General features: G+C 44.1%; 1 protein-coding gene across 3 annotated transcripts in view; it reads left to right on the top strand.

The window, feature by feature from the left end:
- ERLIN1 (ER lipid raft associated 1) overlaps positions 1–15,072 on the top strand; it is a 31,509-nt gene that overhangs the window by 6,261 nt on the left and 10,176 nt on the right. For 2 of the 3 annotated variants that reach the window (XM_006126355.3, XM_075934689.1), the window contains exons 2-6: positions 419–511; positions 4,319–4,442; positions 7,147–7,228; positions 8,246–8,292; positions 14,846–14,907. In XM_006126355.3, the coding sequence (XP_006126417.2) occupies positions 4,330–4,442; positions 7,147–7,228; positions 8,246–8,292; positions 14,846–14,907 (304 nt within the window). In that variant the 5' untranslated portion in view covers positions 419–511; positions 4,319–4,329. The remainder of the gene's footprint in view (positions 1–418; positions 512–4,318; positions 4,443–7,146; positions 7,229–8,245; positions 8,293–14,845; positions 14,908–15,072) is intronic. The other variant, XM_006126356.3, reaches the window with a different exon arrangement.

Genomic DNA, 15,072 nt, shown 5'->3' with positions numbered 1-15,072 from the left:
ATGTGCTTTAGCCATTTTGGATCACAAGTGCATCTGTCTGCTTGTTCTTCCAGCACAAATGGGCCCTGTGGAGCCATATTTTTGCAGCTATTTATGCACCTGGCATTTGAATGCAAGTTTATTCTGCCCACCTTGCTCATTTAAACATGCTCAAAGCACTGTTTTAGGCTTTTAATCATTTACAACATCAGAAGCGAATTGTGATAATATGGTCTGACCTTCCACATATCACAGGTCATGGAGTCTAGTGATGCCTCTATCTGTGCCAACTTGTATTGGAGCTTTAACATGTCTAGAAAAACACCCAACCTTGGTTAATACTGCATGTGCCAAGCAATGGAGAATCCAGCACATCCCTTGGTAACCTCTTTCAATGATTAATTACACTAATTGTTAAACATTTGTGTCTTGTTTCCAGGTTTTCTGATCTGAACTTACAGCCACTGGCTCATGTTTTTCCCTTGTCTGCCAGTTTAAATAGCTCTCTCTCAGCTGTCTTCTGCCTGTATAGGTAAGTACAGATTGTGATTAAACTTTTTGATAAGATAAATAGATTTAGTTCCTCTAGTCTCTCCTTGTCAGGCAGGTATTTCAGACTGTGAAGCATTCTTGTGCTGCTGCTCTGAAATCTCGTTTGCCAGCATCTATTTGGAAATGTGGCATCAGAACTGTAAAAGTCTCTCCGATGCTGCATACCGAAATAGTATCCCTTCCTGTTCCCCACAGCCGCACATTTATTTGCCTTCCTAGTACACTGCACTGGGAGCTCCTGCTCAGCTGCTTATTCACCATGGCCCCAAGATCACTTTCAGAATCCTGCCTTCCAGAATAAAGTCTTCATCCTGGACTGTGAACTCTGGTCACAGTTCTGAGATGCATGCAGTGTTGAAAGGCATGTGGCATGATAGTACCTAGTTAGCTATATTGCCCTGTAGAAGTGGAGCCCTGCAAATCTGTGGATATGCACTTTGTCAGATATTTGCGGCTCACTTTTGCTGATGCAAATTCTGTGTCTCGAATGCTGCAGATTTGCAGGTGTCTGCTTTATATCGCGGGTATTCACCTCCACTCATAGGGATGTGGATATCTGTGGATCTCCAGAGGCAGATGCCAGTTTATCTGCTCAGGGCTTTATGTACATGGGCTTTGTCCTTGAATTGCCACCTATCAATGTGGTGTTTGTAAAGATTATCCGCCAATGGTCTCATGTTTTCTTCCAGTTCATTGATAAAGGTATTGAATGATGGTTAAGCATCCCTGTGGAATGTCAATAGAAACACTGTCCCTGGGCAGTTATCTCCCCTCCCATTAATTATATATTTTTGTGATCTATCAATTACTTGGATTTTAATCTGTTTAATCCACTTTTAATATAGAAGTTTTGAATCATTATATGGTTTCAGAAGACAAAAGTGTATTATGCCAATAGTTATTACTTTTGTCGATCAAACATGTAATTTCAGATTCACTTAAAGGATCTATTTTCTTTGGGATTGTGTTGATTAGAATGAAATACCTTTCCAGTCTTCAGTTCTTTGATAGCCCTCTGTCAGCTAGTTCTGTCTTTCTGGCTAACTGGCTTGCAATTCCTGTTTTATTCGTGCTCTTAAGCCTTGGCACAGCAGTAGCTTTCATGCAGGCCACTGGAACTTCTCCAGGATTCCAAGATTATTAAAATTTAACATTAGTGGTCTGTTACTGTAATGATAGTGAGAGACATGGGTGGAGCTTCAGGGGGGAGGGGAGAAGAGGTTGAAGAATGGCTTGGGGACAGAAGAGGTCTGAGCCGGCATTAAATACTTCTGCAGTACATGTACCACGTGTGGTTCATGGGCTCTGATCAGTTGGTACGTGGGTTGATTAAAATCAGACTGGAGTATTTTGAGTACAGTAAATAAACATACAGAACTGCTTAATGAATGTGAGAAGCTCTACACGTCTGTTTTAAGATACATTAATTTTAGTGAAAGCAGAAGGAAAATTCAGAGATAAGAACAGAGAATTAATCTACTCTGTTCATAACTGACTGTGAATGGTGCAGCTGTGCTGACAATGAAGGCATGTGGACAGATTGCAGAGAGTCCAGCAGAGGATGATGAAAATGATTAGGGAGCTTGGGCACATGACTTAGGAGAGGCGGGGCTTATTTAGTCTGCAGAAGAGAAGTGTGGTTGATTAACTGATAAGCAGTTAATAGTTAATATTAGTTAATAGTGCAGTTGATTAACTGATAAGCAAAAGCTTATTGGTTAATGCTATAGACTACACGCATTCCCCCACCCAGCCAGTAAATTTTTTAGCAGACTGGCCAGCAGCTTGTCTCAGTCCTGGCTCACTGGGTCCACAACCTATCCCCATTGTGGCTCTGCATTTAAAGTGTATTAGGAGCCAGGCGGGCAGGCAGAGCATCTCAGTTCCAGTTCGCGCTGAGTCCAGGAGCTCAGTCCCCTTTCCCCCCAGACAGGGGCTGCTTCTACCTGGCTTCTTGGGAGTGGGGTCAGAGTGCATTGGCTTCCAGTTCCACTCCCTGGGGACTATAGAATAGTCGAATAACTGATAAGAATTCATGAGGTTAACCGATATTTAACATCTCTAGCGTGGGGGGGATTTGATAGCCTTCAGCTACCTAAAGGGGTGTTCTAAAGAGGATGGAGCTAGGGGTGTTCAGTGATGGAGCTAGGAGCAATGGTGTCAAGTTGTTGTGTGGGAGATGTAGGTTGAGTATGAGGAGGTTGTGGAATCTCCACCACTGGAGATAGGTTTGTCTAACCTGCTCTTAAATGTGTCGGAGTGATCGAGATGATGCTTGGTCCTGCCGTGAGTGCAGGGGACTGGATTTGGTGACCTCTCAAGGTTCCTTCTAGTTCCAGTATTCTGTGTTGCTTTTTGAAGTGGGAGCAGAATTATAAGGCGGAACATGGGGAGGGGGCACTTTCCTTTAATTTCTGCTCAGGGATAGAGAAAACCATGTCTCCATTCTCCGCTCCCTCAAAAAGACAAAGGATACGCACACATGCCTGGCTAGGGGAGAAGCACTGAAAACACTCCTTCCTGCTGACCTGAGTGGCTGGACAGAGGAGACAGCTGCAGGGCAGCCTTCTGCTTTTTGGTGCGGCTGCATCCTGGGCTGCAAGAGGCAATGTCCAATTAAGATTACAAATATGTGTTGCTTTGGCTTTTGAAGTTTAGGTGTGGAAACAGTTGATTTAGCTGGATGGGGCTAAGAAAGCTTGACTCTGAGTTGAGAGAGCTTGCTACAGCTGGGTGGGCAAAGCTTTAAAGCAGTAGGATCTCTAAAACTCTTGTAGGGGTCTGGGTAGTACTGCTCAGCCACATGGTACTAACTTAGGGGTGGCCAATCATTTTTGATGGAGGGTCTACTCCAAGATTTTGATAAGTAGTCAAGGCTGCATTTTTCTATGGAAGCGGTACGGGCTGTGGGGGGGAGGTTGGGTGCAGAAGGGAGCTTGGGGTTGGGCACTGGGGTCCAGGAGAGGGTGTGGGATTTGACAGGGAGTTCGGTGAAGTAGAGGATTGTGACCTGGGGCAGGGGATTGAGGTGAAAGGTGCAGGAGAAGATTCTGACCTGGGGGAGGAGTATAGGAGGGAGTGCAGAGTCTGGGAGGGAGTTGGGGTGCTGTGGGGAGGTGCGGGGAGTGTCAGAGGCAAGCAGCTCCCAGCCAGCAGCACACTCAGGCAGGTTTCCCTACCGGCCGGCAGCCCCTGGCTGGCTGTTCCATGTGTCTTTCTGCGCTGTGGAAGGGGAGAGTTTCATGTGCTGCCCCTGACCTCAGCAAAATCTCTCAGTTCCTATTGGCCAATGGGAGCTGAGAAATTTTGCTGAGGGTCGGGGCTGCATGCAAAGCCTCCTCCACCCCTTTGGCATTGCCAAGCGCACAGGGAGCTGCTAGCTACTTGGAGCGGCACTGCTCCGTGCCGCAAGGGTGGGCTGGCCAGATTAAAAGGCTTGGTTGGCTGCATATTGCCCACCCCTGTTCTAGCTCCTTTTCATTTCCATCTGACACACCATGTTAAATTAAGCTTAAAATACATGCATTACTCTTCTGGTATTGTTCATGTGAGCACCAAGTTATTGGTATCGGATTGTCGTGAGTGTGTGTGGGCAGGCGTGGAAATGGTCCTTGACTGAGAATGGGAGAGGGGTGTTTGAAACATTCTGTGAAGTTGTGGTCTACGTTATAAAAAGGCTTGGGAGCCTGTGCTATTAGGAAAATCCACAGGCGCAAGAGGGACTGGGGAACCCTGTTCAGATACTGGCAGCAACATTGATGGATGACCATGTGTTTTGTCCCCACAGATGACGTTAGTATGACTATGGCCCAGCCTGGGGCGGTAGTAGCAGCTATTGTGGGAGTCGTGGTTCTCCTCCTCTACTCCTCCATTCACAAAGTTGATGAGGGCCACCTGGCAGTGTATTACAGGTACGGTCCCTATGAGCGCATCCAGTGTTCTCACCAGTAAGTGGCATTCTGGGTTTAATTCTCGTTGCCCTGCTCCATGTTCCCTGCCTGGGTCCCCTCCGAGTGTGGCAGGGGGGCCATTATTGCTGACTAAAGAGGTAAAAAATACGACACTAGGCTAATAATCATGAGAGAGTGTGTGGTTGTTTTTGGTTTTTTTTGGTTTGTTTTTTTAAAGAAAAATCAACTTGCTTTCTGATCTGTCTGGATTTTGAAGTCCTCTGTCGCCCTCGTGTGCATTAGGCAATTACAGGTTAAGATCCAGCTTTAAATGCATACAGACAGGTGCTAGCTCCCCAGCTTCTTCCCTCACTACTCCATGTCTCACCCACATCCTTGTGTGCTTGTTTCACAAATCCCAGTCTTCCTACACCACTGAGTACCTAGTCTCCAACTCACCCATCTCCCCTCACTACCCAGAGCCCTTCCTACATCCCCATGCACCTCACCTAACTCCTTTTTCTTTCCTGTACCCTGGGATGCCTGCTCAGCAGCTTCCCCCAGCAGCCTTTCCTGAACTCTCCACCCTTCCCTGGGGTCTGGTCCCTGCCCAGCACTCTGGCTCAATGCGCTTCCCTGCTGTACTGTGTGCCCAGTCGCCACCTTCCACTGCTGGCAGCTCCCAACTCTGCCAGACATGAGCAGTTAGGGGCAAAAACCTAACTGGCTTCAAGCCTGAGCTTACGTTTATAGAAGGGGCAGTACGAGGAGACCGCCAACAATGGCATGTAGCTGATCTGTGGTTGCTAGCAGCAAACGTAGCCAATGGTGGCTGATGGGGAGGGCTCTGAGTTACTACAGAGAATTCTTTCCCAGGTGTCTGGCTGATGAGTCTCGCTGAGGATCTATTTGATCATCATATTTGGAACTGGGAATGACATGAGGAAAAATTCTGTTTTGTCATGAGTCACAGATCACTTGCAGGTTTAAACTAGTGTAGCTGGTGTATTTTCTGTTACTTGAAGTCTTTAAATCATAGTCTTTAAACTTCAGGTAACTGAATCAGGCTAGGGATCTATTGTAGGAATGGCTGCGTGAGATTGTGGCCTGCCATGTGCTCGAGGTCAGACTAGATGATTACGATGGTTATTCCTGACTTTAAAGAAGGACACATAGAGACCAGAGACAGTGAGGTCAGTTCACTAACTGCAGCTACTTCCTTTGTTTAATAAATCCGTTTTAAATGGAAGACGTGTTTTGACAAACTTTTCTTGTGTATCCTGCACATTTAAGGTTGTTTTATTTAATTGAAATTTTCAGATGTTGGTTTTGTGCATCTTAACTGATTTTCATCCAAATAGATCCTGTCCTTATTTTAGTAAATAAGAGATGCGCCTTTCATCCTTTTCTTAACTTATTCATTGTTAATTTTTTACTTTAAGCTATAGCGTTACCTAAATAGCGTATCTTCCTCCTCCTCCTTCTTAAAATGTGCAAATGGAAAACACTATTAAAATTAATAATTTAAACCAAAGTTTCCTGCTCGCTGATTTAAATCATTATATTGGTGATTTAAATTGCCTTGATTTAAATCAGTCTCCCTGGCTAGACTATCTAGGGACACCCTTTCCATGTTTCTGTAATATTGGTTCTAGCATCTCGTGGTAGCTGTGAGTTTATTGCTAGGCACGGAGTGGCCTCAACAGCTCCTGCATTACCAAATCCACCTTGTCACTTAGATTCCTTGTCTATGAATGGTGCCGTTCAGTGACCGTTTCTTAGCAAAGCCCTTTGGGTTAATATGCACTCCTCTGTGGGATATTAATGTGGAAGAAAGAGGAAGATACTAATGGTAGTAATTTGATGTGTGTGTAAAAGTGTTTTCCAGAGCTCTGTTTTAGACAGAAGATTACTAGTCTCTGATAGCTGCCTTGGTTTACATTTTAGCACAGGTACTACTGCAAATCTGTACAGGGTTGTGCTGTTGAAAAAGCTAAGCAGGAATACCCATCTTGTCTAATTGTAAGCTGCATGTTTTGTACATTGCTGGCATGAAGCAGGCAAACTGAACACAGAAGGTACAGGGCAAATGTTATCTTGTACCAGTACTAAGGATGTAAAATCCCATTGAATTGTTTAACTGGTTAAATGATTGAAAGGGGCACATGCAGGGGAGGGGCTGCACCAGACAGGCTGGAGCACTCCCTGTCTGTGGTGGATCTCCCACAGGGCTGGAGCAGTCCCCTGCCCACAGTGGGTGGGAAGCTGTTCTCACCCTCACCAGTTAACTCCGTTAAGGGTGAAGCTTACTGATCAACTGGTTAAACATTCACATCCCTAACCGGTACCCCATAAAAGCTGATGAAATCAATAATTATTGGGAAAGTTTTGTTTAGTCTGCATTAAATAGCTTCCTCTTTAGCCCAATGACCTGTTAGATCACAAGTGTATTTTCTTTACCCTATGTTCCAGTAATGCTGTGTGTATTAATGCAGCCCTGTCAGATTTGATTTGTTCAGGCAAGTGACTTGGTTTTGGTGGGTGAGTAAAATAATCATTCCCCCCCGCTCGTTGTCAGTCATGGTAACGAGCAGGGTAGTAGAGCTTAGCTGATCTGTTGTGAATTATTGATCTATAGAAGCTTGTGGCCACGTCAGTCCAGTACTTTGAACGAGGTCTGGAACAGTCAGTACTGCTTCAGCATCTTCCATTTGTCTTTTCACAGGGGTGGTGCGTTATTACCCAGCCCAACTGGACCAGGCTATCACATCATGCTTCCGTTCATTACCACCTTCAAGTCTGTGCAGGTTAGTAGCTTCTCACAGGTGAGCTGGAGTAGGGTGGGGACATATGGGCCTGTCTGTAAAATGAAGGCCATATTGGCCAGCCCTCAGGAGCATCAGAGCACAGTACTTTGGCATATTGTCAGGCTGTAGCCACCCCCCTTTCTCTGATTCTGGCGTAGGGACTATGTTTGGTGTATCATGTTCTGCTGCGCTTTGCTCTCCTCTGAATTGTTACCACCACCACGAATCTGGAAGGACTGAATGAGTTACTCTACCTTACTGTGGCTAGAGGTGCTGGTGACTTTCTGAGGACGTAGTGTAGAACAATGTTCTCTTTACTTTTTTTCCAGTTATGTGCAGAATAAATCTTATGCACCAAGGCATGTGCAGATGTGCACCACCAATAGAAGCACATGTTGCTGGCTATAGGAGACTGTGCGCGCTCTGCTAATCAGCTGGGTGGCAACTGAATCTCTCCTGGGTGGCCACCCAAGTGCTTACAGGGAACACTGGTGTAGAAACCCCCTACATTGCAAATAAAGGTGGGACCTGTGTTGTTTCCAATGGGAGCGCTCCACTGGCACAAACAAAAAGCTACTTGCTGACCCCGAGGCTCCTACCTTGGGATGCTTCCCTTGCTGACCCAAGTGCCTTCCCATTGCTTGGGTCTGCAGACGTTCACTGCTATTCACCGGGCAGGGAGCTGCAATCCTTTTGGGTGCTGAGGGAAGGAGAGTCGGAGGAAAGAGAATGGCATTGCCTGCACCATCCTTTTTTTCCAAAACCATCACACAGAACTTCTCTAGCACACATTCCTTCTGCAACCCGGCTTATAGCAATCAAGCAGTGCTCCTCTCTCTTTACCCCCTCACCCCGTCCTTTCCCCTAGTAACCATTACAGAGCATGCGTGCTGAACTTCCAGCAAGAGTATGGTCTGAACTGGTCCAGAAAGCGCCACGGGGACCTCTTTAGGGCTTGGCTGCTGACTGGTTAGTGCCTGGTGTCCCTGAGCTCTGATTACATGTCTCTTGTTTCAGACAACACTGCAAACAGATGAAGTAAAAAACGTGCCTTGTGGGACAAGGTATGTCTCTCCTCTGTGTTCCTCCTGTGGCAAGCCAATGTGATCAGTTTAATTCTCAGCTTGTGGCTACTTCGCTTGGAGGCACACGAGCCTGGGATCTGAGAATTATGGGCAGAAGCCTTTGAGTAGCTTTTCAGGGGGGTGGGATCTGACATGCCCATTCAGAGTGTTTATCTAGTAGTAGAAATAGTCCCGGTTGTCTTCCATTCCCGCTCCCTGCTGGTGCCAGAACTGACTTTCTGCGGCTGTCTGTGCACGTGCCACTTTATCCAGGGTGTATTTATGTCCGTCTCGTTTTACTTTTCTCCTGTTAGCTGATATTCCATTACTCCTCCTTGCCCTTAATCAACCTCTTAGTGCTTCTAGGTTGGAATTTGCACTCTAATGATAGAAGCTCCTCAGTTGATTTCCATGATATGCCAGGGAAATTAGAACCGCACCCCCTTGTGATTGGGCTTTCACGTTTGGAGTGTAGTCACATCACCTGAAATGAACCCTGACAAAGCCAGGATCTGGTGAAATGCAGAATATTTGTCAGTCTGGATCACCAGAAACTTTCTCTGAAATAAGAGCAGGTGAATGTTGCTCAAGTAAAGTTTAGCCACCCAAGAGGCTGGTTTTGCAGTATTAACAATGCATTAATATGTGCCTAAATAAAGCACTTTGGGATACTTTGCGAAGATAAGCACTGCACACACCACATTGTTACTACTGCTTTCAAATGATGCGTAGTCAGCACTTGTATATGTAAATGCTATTGAATATTCCATAATTGAAAGTTTCTTCTGAAACACTGACCTAGCTATATTGCACATCTTGTATATTTTATGGCGGGGTGGGGAGAAAACAGTTGGGGGCTGCATACAGGTGAGACGGATCTAACTCCCCCCTTCCCCGCAAATTCCCCCCTCCCCCCCCATCACTGACATAGACACTCCTCACATGCCTCTCGCACACCAGAGCCTAGCGGTGCCCAACCCAGGGGTGGGACAGCAGGGTGGCTGGAACTCTGGCACAGGCTCCCCATTGCTGGGGGGGGATCCTGAGCCTCGGGAGGGGGGTGCATCTGGCCCCTGGGCCTGAGGTTCCCCACCCCTGTTACATGGCATAAGTCATTATAATATTCTTTGGGTTACTTAATGAGATCCTGCCACAAAATAAAACACCACTTGCCTGAATTACAGACCCATCCTCCTAACCTGAAAAGGTTTTGAAAAAACTGTTGAGCAATCAATTTGTAAGTACCAAGAGAATAAATAACAAGCCGTTAAGAAGTTGCCAGTATGGCTTTATCAAGAAGGTAACTGGCTCGGTGGACATGGGGAAGTCAGTGGATGTTATATACCTTGACTTTAGCAAGGCTTTTGATACGGTCTCCCACAATATTCTTGCCAGCAAGTTAAGGGATTGTGGATTGGATAAATGGACAGTAAGATGGATAGAAAGATGGCTAGAAGGCCGGGCCCAGCGGGTAGTGATCAACGGCTCGATGTCAGGATGGCGGTCGGTTTCTAGCGGAGTGCTCCAAGATTCGGTTCTAGGACCAGTTTTGTTCAATATCTTTATTAATGATCTGGATGAGGGGATGGATTGCACCCTCAGCAAGTTTGCGGATGACACTAAGCTGGGGGGAGAGGTAGATACGCTTAAGGGTAGAGATAGGGTACAGAATGACTTAGACAAATTGGAGGATTGGGCCACAAGAAATATGATTAGGTTCAACAACGACAAGTGTAGAGTCCTGCACTTGGGACGGAAGAATCCCAAGCATAGTTACAAGCTGGGGACCAACCGGTTAAGTAGTAGTTCTGCAGAAAAGGACCTGGAGGTTACAGTGGATGAGACGCTAGATATGAGTCAACAGTGCGCCCTTGTAGCCAAGAAAGCTAATGGCATATTAGGTTGCATTAAGAGGAGCATTGCCAGCAGATCCAGAGATGTCATTATTCCCCTTTATTCGGCTTTGGTGAGGCCGCATCTGGAGTATTGTGTCCAGTTCTGGGCCCCCCACTACAAAAAGGATGTGGACACATTGGAGAGGGTCCAGCGGAGGGCAACCAAAATGATGAGGGGGCTGGAGCATATGACTTATGAGGAGAGGCTGAGAGACTTGGGTCTGTTTAGTCTGCAGAAGCGAAGAGTGAGGGGGGATTTGATAGCAGCCTTCAACTTCCTGAAGGGAGGTTCCAAAGAGGATGGAGAGAGGCTGTTCTCAGTAGTGGCGGATGGCAGAACAAGGAGCAATGGTCTCAAGTTGTGGTGGGAGAGGTCCAGGTTGGATATTAGGAAAAACTATTTCACTAGGAGGGTGGTGAAGCACTGGGATGGGTTCCCTAGGGAAGTAGTGGAGTCTCCATCCCTAGAGGTGTTTAAGTCTCGGCTTGACAAAGCCCTGGCCGGGTTGATTTAGTTGGAATTGGTCCTGCCTAGAGCAGGGGGCTGGACTTGATGACCTCCTGAGGTCTCTTCCAGTTCTATGATTCTAAGAACAAAATCATGCCCAACCAGCTTAATTGACTTCTTTGACAGGGTTACTGGCCTAGTGCGGGGCAGGGAAGCAGTCAATGCAATGTATCTTCATTATATTAAGGCTTTTGGTTGTTTCATATGACATTCTCATGAGTAAATGAAATTACTGTAAGGTGCAAAACTGATTGAACGACTGTACTCAGAGTCGTTATTATTGATTGCTGTCTAATTGGGAGGCTGTGTCTAGTAGGGCCTCACAGGGATCAGTCCTGGATGCAGTAGTAGGCAGTTTTCTCACGAACTACTTGACGTGGAGAATATGCTTATAAAATCCACAGATGACACCAAGCTGGGGAAGAGGGCTTGCAAGCACTTTGGATGAAAGATTTAGAATTCGAGATAATCTTGACAAATTGGGGCAATTGATCTAAATTCAACAAAGTGAAATCCAGTAAAGAGAAGTGCAAAGTGCTTCACTGAAGAAGGCCACATTGAATGTGCAGTTGCAAAATGGGAAATAACTAGGCAAGTTGTAATACTGCTGAAAGTGATCTGGGGACTAAGGTGGATCACAAATTGTCAGCAATGTGATGCACTTGTGGGGGGAAAAAAAGCTGATACCATTGCATTAACATGAGTGTTGCATGTAAGATATGGAAAGCAATTATCTCAATCTACTTGGCATTGGTGAGGCCTTAACTGGAGTACCGGGTCCATTTCTGGCTTCCAAGCTTCAGGAAAAATGTGGACAAATTGGAAAGTCCAGGGTAGGGTGACAAAAATGATAAAATTTCATAATCCTGACCTGTAAGGAAAGGTTAAAAAAGGGCATATTTCATCTTAAGAAAAAATGACTGGCAGATTGGGGGTAACCCTATAACTGTCTTCAAATTTGTTAAGCTACCTGGTGAGGCCTGTCGTTAACCAGGCAAACTCATTTTGTGTAGATTACATTTATAGGAAAGTTCAAGAAATTAAATAAATGTGATAGAATTTTGTATTAATGTGTTTGCAAAATGGAAGTAAAAGAACAATTTTTTTAAATTGTAGGATTTCAACTTGAAACATTATTCATTTTATTGAATAATTACAATACATAGTAAAAATGAATCAGAAACTCATACAGCTTCCATTTCTCTTTCTGTAATTAATTTGAATTATTTTGTGATTTATAACAGGAAAAATTTTCTTTGCACTAAAATGACAGTTGAATAGGTGACTCGATTTTAATTTTTAGCAAATATTTTTTTATGAACTCTAATCTGATGAAAAATAATTTAACCTTTCATCCAGCATATTTTGGTGTAAAAAGTAGTGTATTTAGCTAATTTAAATGGCAGGATTCTTTATGCAAAATTTGGTATCTATAGATAATAGTGAAGTATGACTTTACTTTGTACAAACAAATCCCCCCTCCCCCCACACACTAACTCCAAAATATATGATCGATATGTTAAGGGATGTTGTCATAAAGAGGACTGTGTGTTTCCATGTCTAGGGATGGTAGTAGGGCAAGAAGTAATGTGCTTAATATTTAGCAGAGGAGATTTAGATTAACTATATAGGGGGGAAATTCTAAGTAAGGGTAGCTGAAGTCTGGAATAGGCTTCCAAGTAAGGTTTTGACCTCCCTCCTCCTCCATCTCTTGGAATTAATATTTGTTTATTCACACCGTTACCATGGTGCTAATTTAACCATATATTCTCATATTATTTTCAAAGGATTTATATAGTTGATCTAAACAATCCTTAAAAAGCCCAAATAATCAAGTTACTGCATCCAACTATAACAAAATATTTATAAACATTTGATCAAGATACTTACAAACAGGCTAACCCCAGGCATGCTTATACCTGTTTTGGTTGACTCCAACATGGACAGGCAAAATTAGCAATGAACTCTGTAAGAGTCTATACCCCTCAACAAATAAATGTCATTCCCAGTTACTAACTTTAGCTAAAAGATGAGACAGTTCACTCTTATTTCCAGTCTTAATCCAGATAAGATTGACCAACACTAACTTAATCCAGATTAGACTGATCAACAGTTTGTCCGTTGCTTCTTGGTTCACATCAGCGTGGATGGATTTAAATCAAACTGATTTAAATCATGTCTGCCCCATCCCCCATGTTCAGTGTTTGTGCCACTTGTATTTCTACCCTTCCTGATTCTCAAAAGGGCGCACATCAATCTGCCCTCGTTTGATTAAATTTTACAGGAAACACAAAACATGTGTAATGCCCCTTATGCCTAGCATGCACGTATGGAAAATTCATGTTACTGTTTCCTAAATAGTGATTATCGCTGATTGCTGTTCATTACACAGACACGGTAGTTTCATTTGTCCTCCGGGCCCTTGTGGAGTTGTACATGATACAGCAGCATTGTTTGTTTTGCACCAGAGCTGAGTTAAGCTTCTGGCTGTTACTTCAATAACAAAGGCTTCCTCATATCCCCAAACTCAGATTGTTGTTTGTGTTTTGTTAAGTTGTTTTCTCTGTGCTCCAAGGAGGTAGGTTTCTTACGCATGATTACATCAGCTTCTCCGTACAGTGCCTACAAGCTGAAAAGTCAGTACACAATTGCTGAATCTCCCTTAGTGGGAACCTTTGAACAACTTTTCACTGAGTAGCATCTAGTCATTGATCTTGAAGGCCCGTGAGGATGCTTCGTGTCCTGGCATATCTTAGGATTGTTACTTTGGAAGGCAGATGAATACTAGGGGATGTGATAAAAATGCATAAAGTAATGAATGGTCAAGAGAAAGTAGATTGGGAACTTCTATTCTCCCTGCCTCCTAACACAAGACTAAAGGAACGTTCAATGAAACACAATGGGGGGGGGGGCGATATTTTTTCCACACAGTGCGTAATTAGACAGTAGAACTCGCCACCACAGGACACTGTTCAGGCTAAGAAATTAAGTTTCAAAATGGGATTGAATGTGTATGATTATCTGGACTGCTATATCTCCAGTCTTCTGCATTTAAACAGCTGTCTTAATGATGAGGGATGAGGAGATCTTGATGGGGGAGGATTATGCCAAATCGGCCTAACTTGGGGTCTTGCACCTTCCTCTGAAGCAACTAATGCTGAGCACTATTATAACAAAGGAACTGGGCTAGATGGACCCACAGGTATGAGTCCATCAGGCAATTCCTGTATTCTTAAAATTGGTTGGAATTATAAGCAGCTGAAAGCAGGTTTATAATGTAAGATGTTGCACATCCTTATCTTCCAGTGCCACAGTGCACTCAGCCATGTTTGGGTAAAACTGAAAACCTCTGATTATTATAAAGCCTTATATTTCATGGTCTACATATGCAGAATATCTGAGGGGTAGCCACGTTAGTCGGTAACTGTAAAAACAATGCACAGTTCTGTGGCACCTTAGAGACCAACAAATATGTTACATCATGAGCTTTCATTTTTAAAACCCACTGCATCACATAAGTTGGAGTGGAAATTACAGAATTCGGGGTGTGTGTATAACAGCAAAAGAAGTTACCTGTCAATTGCAGCTTCATTAACACTTTGAAGTTGTGGAAGTAGTCTTTTTGTGGTGGACATGGTATCTATTGCGCTCTGTTCAGCCTTGCATCTTGTTGCAAGTGGCCTTATATATGGGTCTGTTTGGAGTCACTACATGTGCGCAAACTTGTGCTGACAGAATTCTGTGTTCTTTTCAGCACGTAGTCTGTCCCAGTCCGTGTCCCATTCTTTTAGATCGATCTGTATCTTTTTTTTTTCCCCTAGTGCTAATAGTTGCTTGGTCATTCCAAGGTCATCTTCCTTTTCTTATTCACATTTCAATCTAAACACAGGGAGGCATCAGAAAGAAAAATGAATGGGTCATTTTGGACTTAACTTTTTTGATTCACGCAGGAGTGAAGTGCCAAATACTAACCTGTGATTTATTTCCAACTGCAGTATTTCAAGATAGTGTGGAGAAACAAGGTGTTGTGGATAAAAAGTCAACCCTATAGATTTCTAGCAAACTCCGTTAAGGATTGTTGGACTCTGAATTGGGATTGCCGTGAATATTTGTCAGTGTAACTCACAAGCTTTTTTTTTTATTATTATAGTGGAGGGGTTATGATCTACATTGACCGAATAGAAGTTGTGAACAAGTTAGCACCATATGCAGGTATTCTTTCTTTCCTATTTCATCAAGAAGTATTGCGCCTCCCCCTTGTGTGTTCATTTGGGAAAGGGAAGAGGTGAAAGTCCTGTTACTTGGGTATCTACAACTGTACTGGGCAAAGCACATGTAAATAGATCATAGTAGACACTCCTGGGTGAGAGGGTGGAC

The sequence above is a fragment of the Pelodiscus sinensis genome, chromosome 8 (assembly GCF_049634645.1).
Source record: "Pelodiscus sinensis isolate JC-2024 chromosome 8, ASM4963464v1, whole genome shotgun sequence".
NCBI lineage: Eukaryota > Metazoa > Chordata > Testudines > Trionychidae > Pelodiscus > Pelodiscus sinensis.
Note: the sequence above shows the minus strand (reverse complement) of the source record. Positions and strands in the feature narration are given on the sequence as shown.